The following is a 13,441-nucleotide window of genomic DNA, read 5'->3' on the forward strand; positions in this document are numbered from 1 at the left end:
TACACTAACATATATATTTGTAGGAATAAATTTTGCCTTAATATTAAACTTTCATTCCCATTTTGAGATACTTCACTGAAAAAAGCAAGTAGGAAGAGGACTGCAAAATATTTTTCAAGGAGAGATTGAAAAAATTTACAGTAGAAAGGATGAAATGGGTTTTCATTTTATATAATTTTAAACAAAGTGATGATGAATTACTTTGCTTTTATAGATGATGGCTTCTGCACTGCCTATGTCGAATGAAAATTTGAGATTTAATGATGCAGACAGTGAAAGTCAGAGTGATAGTGAAGCTGATATTGATGACAGTAACACTACAGGAAGTGTATCATCATTTGATCAATCAGAAGAAGAAGAAGATCTAAACACAGAGGCCATAAGAGAAGAGTCATCTTCTGGGACATCACCAGGTGAGTTTGAAATCAGTGAAGAGAAGCCTTCAAATGTTGAAGTTACAGATGCTGGAAGTTGTGATTTAGAAAATTCAGGTGAGGTATTACTTGTGTATTCAAAAAATAAATACAAAGCCTCTGCTGCTCTCCCTCTTACCACCTGCATATGGTGGTCTCGTTCTGCTTCCTTCATCCTAGAGCTGCTGATAGTGATGGGCAGACAAAGGAGGGAACAAGGGCCAGGCTTGTTTGTGTCAGTTTCAGTTTATTCCAATCTCCTCTCCATTCCTCTTCCTCAACCCTTCCCCAACCCCTCTTCATTCTCCTCCCAATTCTCCTACTTCATTCTTCTCCATCCTCCTTTCGCTACCCCCGCTTTTCCCAGATTCTCCTTGATTCTCTCTCATTCTCCACCAGATCTTACCCCCTGCCCACTCTTACAGCTTTATTTAAACCCCAAATTCTGAGGGGTCGGGGTAACAATTACACATAGGTGTGGTAATGCAATCAACAGAGTTAAACCCTTCCCTCAGGGGAAGCTTCTTCTAGGACAACTCTCATTCAGCAGGATGACCCACCCACCCAAGAGTAAAATTCTATCTATGGGTGTGTTTCTCCTTCCCTTCACTTGTATCATTTGTTATCCCTTTGCTCATCAATTTGCTCAAGTGGGCACCAGTAAAATCTCCATTAGTCCACATCGCGTGCTAGCATAGCCAATGGCGTCTGCTCACTCCAGGAACATGAAGAGACTGAACCGTTCATTTAGGATCTTGATGAAGAAGTCTGACCATCTCATAGGTGGACGGCCACACGTTCTTTTGACATCCTGTGGAATCCAGTCAGTAACAGCTGTAGTCCAGCAGTAGTCTCCAAATCGGCCCAGGTCTCTGAGGCATATGTTAGTGCAGGAATAATAGTGGAATCGAAAAGATGTGCCAGGAGCTGGAGTAGGGGATACAGGTGATTGTCCAGTTGAGGAAGCAGAACACAAAGAAAGAGGTTACAGATAAACAGAGGAAAGGGAGTGTCTCAGGAGCACTGTGATGGGTGTAATATATATATTACATGTATAATATATATGTATCTATAATTGGTTTGGGGGGTCTACCCAGCTGTGCTCTGGGCTTATTCCTGAGCTCTATGTGGTGTTGGGGATTAAACCTGACTTGGTCAAGGGTACGAGTCCAAAGACGAGAGTGCTGCCCAGTCTATGTTCTCTCTGTCCCCACTTAATAAGCCCTCTTTTTTTTTTAAACGGTGTCAATCTCTGACCACAAAGTCTCACACATGCAAGGCAAGTACTCTACTGTTAAGTCACATCTTTGGACCTCAACACAATTCTTTTTATAAATAGTATAAGCATGTTCTCATTTTTAACAAACCTATCTTTTCAAATTTATGAATAATATAGCCATATGTATACCATCTTACATAAAATATAAATATATTTAGTTACTAATAAGAGTCAATTGCTATTTAAATACAATTTTATATAATTTTTGTTTTGGGGCTACAGTGGTGGGGCTCAATATGTGTTCCTGACGCTGCACTCAATGTTTACTCTTTGGGTAAGACAGGGTTCTGGGGATGCAAAGCAAATGTACAACCCACTGTACTTTTTCTCTTGCTCCTAAAATTAATTTCAAATAAAATACAAGGTATTATTTATTTTTAAATAATTAGGGGAATACAGGTGATAAATTACTTATTTATTTTCTTTTTTTAAAGGATCAAATTTATTGGTAAATAAAATTATTCTGAAGAAGCTCTCAGAACTTATTTGGAATACTCTATCAAAATCTTCGTAAGTACAACACAATTTATTAAAATTAATGCATTGTTTAATAACATATTAAGTGCAATAGACATTGCACTTAATTATTCTTTCTTCTGGATAAGAACCTTATATAGAAATTATAAATGGAAAAATATATTAATGCATTTGAAAACATGCAATTTTTCAAAGGAAGTGTCATGATATATGGTAGTTGTTCAATTGAAAGGAATAAGACATTAAAAACCTTAAAGAGTGGTATAATAGGAAAAAAGTGTTTTATTGGAATATTGAAAAAGACTAATATAACAATTCGATTTGCATTTTGTTCCATAACCCAACACATAAGCATCATATGATTTTCCTTGGTAAGTTTGGACTAATGTCAAAATAACATAAGATATCATCATGGATGAATATATCAAACTAAGTTATTATCTAATTACTTCAACAATTACTTGCATATGCTTGCTAGTATGCCAGAAACAATAAACTAGGGATTCAGTGGTAAAGAGACAGGAACATTCTTACATAGACAATTATTTTGAGTATAAAATTATGAAATTTATAATAGTTGTCCCATTAAAAATTATTTATAATAGATATACTATAGCTACTGGATACAACTTCAAAATCAAAGCACCCAAAACATCATTTATAGTAAGAAAGGAACAGTTCAAAGATTATTGAAAGAAGGATGCATACTAACATTATGAAGCAAACATAAAATTAAAAAAAGCTAAGATATTCAAATATTTTGGTAACCATATAATATTAATAGTAATTGACAATTAAATTTAAAAATTACAGAAAATATGTATAATGACCTTGCTTTTTTGATAAAATTTTAGAGCTTATATTATTATAAAAAATTTAAACAATGAGAGTGGAGAGATATAGAAGGTAACATGATTGCTTTAAATGCAACTGACCCCAGTTTGATCCCTGATACCACATATGGTCCTATGAGCACTATTAGAAGTGGTCCCTGAGCACTGACCTAGAAGTAGTCCCTAAGCACCGCCAGGTGTTTCTCAAGACAAAACAAAATTTAAGAAGAGAAAAATAATACTTGAATTCAAGTCAGTGGTTGGGTCTAAAAAGGGAGGAAGATTAGGTTTGAAAATATCCCAGAAGGAATCTGTAAGTTATAGAAATCTTTTATTTACATAATTTTTTGTGAGGTAAAGAGTTCTCAGATATGTTTTAAAGGCACAATTAGATAATACTATGGATATATTTTAACTAAGGGATATATTGTTTTACACATTTGTAGTGTAAAAAAATCCCATAATCAGCTATTGTCATTGTCATTGTCATCCCATTGCTCATCGATTTGCTCGAGCAGGCACCAGTAACGTCTCCATTGTGAGACTTGTTTGTTACTGTTTTTTGGCATGTTGAATACACCATGGTAGCTTGCCAGGCTCTTCTGTGTGGGCAAAATACTCTCCGTAGCTTGCTGGGCTCTCCAAGAGGGGTGGAGAAATCGAACCCGGGTATAATCAACTATAACTTGATCAAAATTATTGAGATTTACATTTTTCATAAATATATGCTTGAATTAGTAAATTTTAATTTTTATGGTATGGGTTAAATATTAATTATAGGCTTAGTTATAACAGAATTAAAATACTATGATAAATTGCTATTAATATAAATTTACTTTATATTAATTTCTCTCCAAACTTCTTAAACTAGAAGACATCTTGTATAATTGACTGAAATATGGACTTACCTTTCAAGCCTATTATTTTAACAATATTTGTGTCACATATTTTATATTTTTATTTAGCAATAGAAGCTTACTTAAAGACTTTGTTGAGTCTGAGTATTTTTTGATTGATGGAGATTCATTGTTCATCACTTGTTTTAAGAATATGACTCTGAAAGAAGGACAAACTCTCCACTTCTTCTACATTGTTGAACAATTTCTGCATGATTTCATTCAGAAGGAAGCTAACTTTATAATTGTTTTCTTTAAGGTAAGAAAAGTTTTTCATTCTTTTCTTCATTTTATAGAACCTAAAGGGAAAACAATTTTTAAAAATTTTGGTTGATCACTACTTTCTTTATAAGAATTTGCTTTTTTATATTATAATTAATTTTTTAAATTAATAAAACATGCATTCATTGTTATCAATAGGAAAATTGCTGATTATCTTATATTGATTCAGTGAAATACACTTTAATTGCTAAACTATAACGTCTCTGTAACATGTTAGCATAACAATTTGTAAACAATGCAAATAGGAAAATAGCTAGTTACTCTAATTTTATTTCTTATATTAACATTGGTTTTCCTTTTTATGCAGGATGCAGAAAATTTATATTTTGATTTTCCTGAACTTCTGGTCCTTCGCACCACACTGATACAACATTTAGAATGCAATACTGATGTTACTGTTCACACAAAATTTTCCAATTGTTTGACACAAGAATGGGAACAATTTCTTATAGATTTTCATCCATATTTCTTAGTTGTGTCAGACACGGGAATAACGTCAGACCAAACAGACTTTTTAAACATTTTTATTCTTCATGCTCTTCAGAAGAAAATCGATATTGTACTGCCTTTCGGAATGGAATCAGATGTCCTTAGAATTTATGGATTTTATGCCTCAAGTAAATATTCCCACACAGTATTTTTTGAAAAGGTAAGTTAGGCTAAATTGTTAGTAAGAAACCTAGAAGGTAAGTGTGGCTAAAATTAACCAAGCGACCAATATCATTGTCTTAATTTAAAAACTGTGGGGCTAGGAAGACTCTGAAGGAGTTTCTGTGAGAAAGAGGGCAGGATATTAGTATACATTCTTAGCAAGAGAGGTAGAAAAAGACTTCTATGAAGACATTTTGACAGCTGAGGAGGAAAAGTAGGGCCTAAGTTTTTGTTTAAAATACAATGAGCAGGATCTGTTAGGAGAAAAAAAATTTCTTCGAGAAAATTGCCATTGGAGTTATTTGTCTTTGTCTTGTACATAAAAGGTATGTATGTTCATTATATATATATATATATAGTCACACATTCTCATTTTTATGCTTTTTTATGTTATATGTAAACTTTTGCATACACATGCTCATATATTGTTTAGAAATTTTTATTTTTAAGAAAGGTGTGTGTTTTGATTTATTATATTTTATAAAATAAAGTTAATTATAAATTACAAATAAATAAATAATTACACTTGACTATTGTTGCAATATTATTAAGGCTTATGATATTAATATACAAAATTGCTAAACCCACCCCACCACCACAAAAGTTCCCCTGATCTCCCTCCCACTGTCCCTACATCTCTTTCAGTCTAGACTTCTTTGTCCTTTTGTGTTCTGCTCTCTGGTAGTTTGTTCTGTATTCCAATGCAAGGATTAATCATTGTTTAATTTTGTTGATTCTATTAATTTGACTATATTCCATAGATTAGTGAGAACATCCAGTATTTGTCCTTTATTTTACTTAACATGCAATTGATTTACAAAAATTGACTTTGTCTGGGGCTGGAGCAATAGCACAGTGGGTAGGGCGTTTGCCTTGCACATGGCCGACCCGGGTTTGATTCCTAGCATCCCATATGGTCCCCTGAGCACAGCCAGGAATAATTCCTGAGTACAAAGCCATGAGTAGCCCCTGTGCATCACCAGGTGTGACCCAAAAAGCAAAAAAAGCAATGACTTTGTTTAATATGATAACCTTCAATTCCATCCAGGTTGCAGCAAATGGCGTTATTTCATCTTACCACTGTGTAGTATTTCATTATATATAAATGTCCCTATTTCTCAATCCATTCATTCATAGCTGGACATTTGGGTTGTTTTCATGCCCTGGCTATTGTCCTAAACATTGCAAATACATTTGTGTGCATATATATATATTTAAATTAATATTTTGGTATTTTTGGGGTAGATGCCTGAAAGTAAAATTTCTGGGTTATACAGGAGATCAATTCTTATTTTTTTAATAAACCATCATATAGTTTTCCCTAAAGTTAAACCAGATGATCTTTCCACCAACAGTGAGTGAGGGTTCCTTTCTCATTACAAATGCTGTAAAAAATATAAAGGGCATGTGCGCAGGAGGGGGAGATGCGGTGATGTGTCCTTTTGTTGTTGTTTGCAGGCATTCGGGGCAGTTCTCTCTTGCATGTGCCACTCACGTTCAGTGTTCTCGAGCTGCTGTGTATGGACTGGATCCGGATGGCTCCTCCTTGTGCTCTGCTTCTGCGTGTGCCGCTGTATTCTCTTCTGTCTGTCTCTCTGTCTCTGTAGTCTCTCCTCTGGTCTCTTCCGACCTCTCTCTGTCTCTGCTTCTGTGTCTTCTGTCTGCGTTATCTCCTTAGCTTCTGTGTCTTCCCGTGTGTCTTCTCTGTCTTCTCTTGTGTTATCTACCTCTTTCAGTCTCTCAGTCTCTTTCCTGCCTCTTTTGTCTTCTTCTTCTGTCTCCCTGCTGTCTCTTCCCCTGTTCTGTTACAGTCTTAGTTTAATATAGCAATCACATAGGGCTGTAACACAAAGGTGGGTTGAATATCAACAAATCAACAAAGAAGGGTAAGACCATTTCTCCAGGAGATTAACAAAATCTCATCTGAGGGGATTACTAGGACATCTGCTCAAGGGTGGGTCCAAACAAGGGTGTGTCAGGGTGTGTCCCTTTCTTCCTCCCACAGCCAGTAATCCACTTAAATAGCTATTTTTGGGGTGCTAGGAACTAAGGGCAACTGAGTTGAGAAAGCAAATGCCCTGCCCGGGAGTAAATATTATTGGAGTCAACCAGTTCCCAAGTTACAAAGTATAATATTAACTGTCTTCCTGTGTCCATACAGAAAGGACATTACTTTAAGGTAAACTAAGTTCCCTATGGCGAGGCTGAAAGGACAAAACCCATGTTATCCTACAATATACATTGACACTGATTGTACCCAATCTGTTTGATATATTTCATTCTCACTGGTGCGAGATGCTAGCCCATTGTCCTATTTTTTTAGTATTAATATAGATGGAGTGTTTAACATCCAGTTAGTAATTTTGAAACTACTTTAAATAGCTTTTTCTGTTAGATAGCTAGAAAAAAAAAGAGTCATGAATCACGAAATCCTATTGATGGTCGAATTTCTCGAGTGGTCTTGGTAACCTCTCCATTCGTCCTATCTCTGAGATTTTAGAAACCTCGGCCTTCCCAATGATGCCGAATTGGAGGCTCTTTCAGGGTCAGGGGAATGAGATCCAGCTTGTTACTTACTGGCTTTGGCATATGGATATACCATGGGAAGCTTGCGAGGCTCTTCCAAGTGGGCAGAAAACTCTCAGTAACTTGCTAGTTTCTCCCTGAGGGAAAAGTAGGTTATCGCTTCTGGGAGCTTGCATTTAAGTCTCTGGATTTTGGCTGTTGATGGGATTACACACACCTGGGTTCCTCTGCCAGTACCTTCATGCGTGAGGCTTGTCCAAACGTGTGGGGAGGGGCCTTGAGCATGGCTGTGGCTAGGTTCCTGTGGTCTTTGGCCACGTCGGGAGCTCTGCTCGGGGTGGGGAGGGAAGCTGGAGCCCATCCCTTCCTCGGGGCCCCAGGGAAGACAGCCCGGTGTGCGGGCAAGAGACTCAAGAAAAAAAGAGTGGGACTATTTAAAGTTTTATTCCTTTTAGAAGTTAGGTACATGATCATGTGAAGTAATATAAAATATATTGCTGTTAGGATCATTTCCTACTTAAATGTTTTAGTTTTATTAAAAGATGCATTTTATTTTCATGTTATTTAATAGTTAATAAGTTAACTAAAAGAACTGAAAGTCTGTTTTAATTTTGAATTAACTGATTTTCTGACTATTTCTATAAACAATAGTAAATATGATTTTCCAACCTGTATTTAGTTTAAACAGAAGGTGGCAATACATTTTTTATTTTAACCAGAATATTTATTCATTGTATTATTTAGCATAAGGAAGAACTGCAAGATGCTTTATTTAAATGCATAAAAGAATATTTCGAAAAATCACAAAAAATTGTAAGTTATATGTATGATCATTTGGAACTCAATTCAGAAGACATACAGAAAGAGGTAATGATGTGTTTATTTGTAAACTACAGACCCTTCTTTAGAAAAATATGTTTTATATATATTTATGATTTATTGCTTTTAAGAGGCAGGTATTTTGTTTATTGCTGTGATGTCCTCAATGATTACATAGACTTAAATGGGACCTGATCTTCCTCAAGGCAGAAAGATTTTGCAAATTACACTGATTATGAAACCTAGTCACTTTATTTTTTTCTGGGAGGATTCTGAGGACTGTTGGCCCCTCCCAATAGTGCTCAGGAGCTATTTCTGACTCTGTGCTCAGAAATGACCCTTGTTGGTACTTAAGGGACCTTTTGTGTTGCCAGGAATTTTAACCAGGGTCATAATTGTCTTTATAAAAGACTATTGTATAAAATACATAGCAAAATTCAAATGAGCAAATTACTATAATAATTTTAATATCTCAATATTTTATTTGTATTACTTATGACATAAGCACAGATTATTTCATTCCTACAATACTGAATCTTTGCAGTATTCTATAGAGGGAAGCTATCATGTACATTGAAGTTATGCAATTGATTGAATATGAGGTAGATATAACCTAAGTTAATGATTATTAACACTTATGAATCTATAAACATAACTTATGGCTCCTGTTTATTTTTTTAAAATATATCATTTTTTTACAAGAGGAGAATAGATAATGATGTAAGTTAAGTGTCACAGGACTCAAGTCAGTAGGCTTACAGTAAAATTTTAATTTCTCTTATACATAGCCGTTTCTTAAATAGCTCCATGTAAATTTGGTTTTATTTTGTTTTGTTTTGGGGCTACACTCAGCAATACTCAGAGGTACTCCTGACTTTGCAGTCAGGATTTTCTCCAGGCAGTGCTCAGGGAACCATATAGTTTGCTAGGAATAGAACCCAGATCAGCTGTGTGCAAGGCAAACACCCTAATCACTGTACTATTTTTTTTTTTTTTTGCTTTTTGGGTCACACCTGGCGATGCACAGGGGTTACTCCTGGCTCTGCACTCAGGAATTACCCCTGGCCATGCTCAGGGGACCATATGGGATGCTGGGATTTGAACCCAGGTCGGTCGCGTGCAAGGCAAACGCCCTACCCGCTGTGCTATCTCTCCAGCCCCTCCATGTTGATTTTTTAATACTAATCAACAACTTATTTTGTCTTAAACATCTTTAACCAAAGCCTTTTCATTTTATTCTTCTCCTATATAAGTTAATGACATTCCTATTCTTCTATATACTCACATAAGAGTCTTAGAAACATCCTTAACATTTCATACCCCACATCCTACCTATCAATAAATTCTGTCACTATGAATCTTGAACGTGGCAATTTCTCACTTTTTCTATCACTGTGACATCAATTAAATGAGTATAGTGTGAACTTGTATTTCTGTTTCTGATCTCAATCTCTCAGAATTTTTCTAAACAGCTAATAGAGTGAACTTTGCAAACTGTAAATTTTATGTCAGGGTACTACTCAGCTCAAAGCAATAGAGGTGTTTTATTTATTTTTAAATAAAATCGATAGAATATTGTGCATAGGATTTAGATCTTAAATTAACATTTAAAATTAGTAAATGATGGCTTGAAAGATACAGGAGATAAGGCAGGTGACTTGCAAGTGACTCTGGTTTGAACCTCTGAGCCAGGAACAGACCCTTAGCACTCCCAGGTATTGTCCAAAATAAAACAAAACTAAAGTAAATAAATGAATAAATGAGGTTAAGTGACTTGATTTGCAGCAAAGCTTTCTGGTTTAGATTGTGATACCCTGTTAAAGAGAAAACTATCTTAAACCTATATTGCCCTCTTATGCTCTAGTCTGGTTCCCCAGCAATTTCTTGGTGCTTTCCAACTTTCCTCAAATTCAGAGGTTGTAGTGGTAATATTTTCTCGAAATAAATTTGTCTGCTTTTAGTTTCTTCTCTTTTTAAACTGATCAGCATTAGTTTACAAGTTTTAGGGGTATAATTTCACACTTCTTGAAAATGCATCATCATAACACATCCATCAGCAAAGTCCAAACTTCCCCCACCACAGTTTATAAGATATATTCCCCACTCCCTCTAAACTTCCTGCCCACTTTGGTTCCCTAGATTCTGTGTTCAGAATCCAAGGATCTGTTTTCATTTGTCCCTGTACTCTCTTACCTTGTTTCTCATCTCCCTACATACGAATCAGAGTACTCAGTATTTGCTTTTTTCTTCTAACTTATATTTCTTATTATGACCTATTCTAGTTTCATCCATGTTCTTAGAAAAGGTCAAGTTTCATCCTATAGTTAAGGAGAATTGTATTGTGTATATTACCACATTTTCTTTTTGCATTCACCTGTTGAGATTTTTCCAGGTCTTGGTTCATGTAAACAAATCTATTTATCCATAACCTATTTGTGTTGACTTGTGTTCTTTGCACAGATACCTAGAAATGTAACTGCTTCATCATACAGTAGATCCATATTTAGTATTTTAAAAATTCGTTGTACTGTTTTTCACAGAATGTAATCAGTTTATACTTCTACTAGCAGTGTATAAAGTCTCTAAGCGTACAAGTGTATAAGTCTCTACTTCTCCATTTTCATGCCAACACTTATTCTGGTCTTTAAGATGTTGGCCATTCCTAGCTATATGAAGTTGCAACTTATTTAAAAATTTGCATTTAATGGATAAATAAGTGATGATAATATTTTTCATTCTTCTTTTGGCCATTTATCTATATGCCTTTTTTTGGTGAAGGTTTTCAATTATTTTCAAGATTGTTTACTTCTTTTTTTTGTATTTTTTTGTGTTTTGTGAGTTCTTCATATATTTTAGTTATAAGTCTAATGTGAGTTACTTTGTCATCAGTGATTTTTTATTGTTATCTTGGGGTTCTCTCTTTACCTTTGAGTTTTGGTATTTTAATTATAGTATATCTTGGTGTGCATTTTGTTAATTTTGTTTTGAATTCTTCGAGCTTCCTGGATATGGATCTTAACTCCTTTCTTGCTTTCTTGACTATTACTTCTTCAAATAAGAATTATGCTTTTTTCTCTTTCTGGAACCACCATAATTAAAATACTGTTCTAAATGCTATCTATAAAACTTTATATTATTTTCATTGTTCCTAAATCTGTATTCTTTTTTCTAGTCTTTTATAGATGGTTTCCACCACTTCATCTTTAAGATCACTTATTTGATTTTCAGCTTTTTCATTTTGCTTTTTAGATTCTTCTAAGTCCCTAATGTATGTTTTAGTTCAAAGTACTGCATTCTTTAGCTCTATAAGTTCTATTTGAACATTCTTTAAGCTTTCATACTTACTCTGACTTTTTTTATGTTATTTATCACTAATCTCATTTCAGTGGGTAATGATAATGATCATCGATGCTTTGAATTCTTTAGGAACTTCCATATTTGTAATTAGAATTTCTTCCTAGGTCATTGGCTTGGTACATCTGTGTAACTGTATTTCTTCCCCTAATTATGTCTTGAACTCCATGAGGGCCTGGATGGGACTCAGGACTTATGTTCAAGTGTATCTGGATTATAGAGAGGGCTTTATTACCATGAGTACCTGACATAGACTGTCGTGCTAAGCTTGTGTTGTGCAGGCCTGATTGTGATTATGATAATGTCTTTAATTGTAGTGGTCTTTAATTACAAACTCTTGAAAACTATTTGTTGAACATCAAGGAAATTAATTTGTCTCAGTTGCTTACTAGCCAAGAACATTCTGAATTTATAGTACTGAAGAGTTTACAGGAAAATTCATCAGGTACCTGAAAACGACATTATTTTTCTCTGTATTTGTTAGAGAGTACAAATCAATATGAGACTTAATTTTAAAGTTGCATTTACTATTATAGTGGAATTAATATTAAAGTAAAATTTAGAACCTAATTAAATATAGCCACATTCTCATTTACCATTAAACATCTACCCAAAATTCTGCACGTTTATGCCATAGACATTTATTTTATATATTTAAAAAAAATTTTAGAGGTAAAATTTCAGTAATAGGATGGGAAAGCACAGCTTCTATTTTTATCATTAAGCATCTCTCAAGGGGCTGGAGTGACAGCACAGTGGGTAGGGCGTTTGCCTTGCACACGGCCGACCAGGGTTCTATTCCCAGCATCCCATATGGTTTCCCAAGTACTACCAAAAGTAATTTCTGAGTTCATGAGTCAGGAGTAACCCCTGTGCAATGTCGGATGTGACCCAAAAAGAAAAAACAAATCTCTCAAGATTTGAGTTCTGTCCCATAATTCATAGGTCTTTTTTAAAACCTTTTTTTACTGAATCACTGTGAGATAGACCCTGACAAAACTGTTTATGATTAGATTTCAGGTCTTTAAAAATTATTTCATTTCAGATACCTCAAGCCTTGTCCTCACTTCAGAATCTTTGGCCAGAAGGAGCTGATATAAGAAGTATAGTGTGTTCGATTTCATGTGCTGTAACATTAAAACTCTATAAAAGAATGCTATATGATGCATCAGATTGTGAAAATCTAAACACAGACCCAGAAAATCACAATACACAGGTGGGATTCTTTAAAAAGCAAATAAAATTATTTAATAATACTGCTAAATATGTAGCAATGCTGATACTTTGTAGCTGCAAATATAGTCTCATAATCAACAGAAAATATGTTTTTAATGTTTGTTAAATATTAAAGTCGAATATTCTGATCACTTTCTTATAAAAGAATATAAAGTTTTTGTTTGTTTTTGGGGGTCACATCAGGCTGTGTTCCTGGCTTACTCTGGACTTTCTGATCAGGGATTAGGGATCAAGGATTATTCCTGGCAGTGCATGGAGGATTATAAATTTCCTGAAATCAAACAGGGATCAGTTATGTGCAAGTAAAACCTGGAGTAAATCATGTGCCTTACTCCATCTAAAATCTCATGTGCTCTACTCTCCCACACCAAGAACGTAAAAGGATTTTAATAAAACATGTTAGAATATTTTTCCTGTAATGAGCCCATCACTTCTTATTTTCTTAATCAAAGTACAATTTCCTCATATTTTTGTTGTTAGGTCATTATTGTTGTGGCTAGGTACCCCTTAGGCAAATATATAGGCTTAGATAATATTTCACAGGGAATTTAGGGTTTGTAAAAATGGGTAATGACTCTGCGATGCCAGTAATTATGGCCATGATCAGATGAGCCTTGCCAATGAATAATCTACTCTATTGCTCAGAACCCATGGTTTTTTCTAAGAACACCATTA

At 34.7% G+C, this 13,441-nt stretch overlaps 1 protein-coding gene across 1 annotated transcript in view; it reads left to right on the top strand.

Annotated features, from left to right (window-relative positions):
- The first annotated feature begins 217 nt into the window (after positions 1-217).
- The window catches only part of LOC101556447 (probable ATP-dependent RNA helicase DDX60), an 81,863-nt gene continuing 68,639 nt past the window's right edge, over positions 218-13,441 (top strand). The window contains exons 1-4 of the mRNA XM_055128045.1: positions 218-491; positions 2,127-2,202; positions 3,968-4,157; positions 4,488-4,829. Of these exons, the coding sequence (XP_054984020.1) occupies positions 218-491; positions 2,127-2,202; positions 3,968-4,157; positions 4,488-4,829 (882 nt within the window). The remainder of the gene's footprint in view (positions 492-2,126; positions 2,203-3,967; positions 4,158-4,487; positions 4,830-13,441) is intronic.

The sequence above is a fragment of the Sorex araneus genome, chromosome 1 (assembly GCF_027595985.1).
Source record: "Sorex araneus isolate mSorAra2 chromosome 1, mSorAra2.pri, whole genome shotgun sequence".
NCBI lineage: Eukaryota > Metazoa > Chordata > Mammalia > Eulipotyphla > Soricidae > Sorex > Sorex araneus.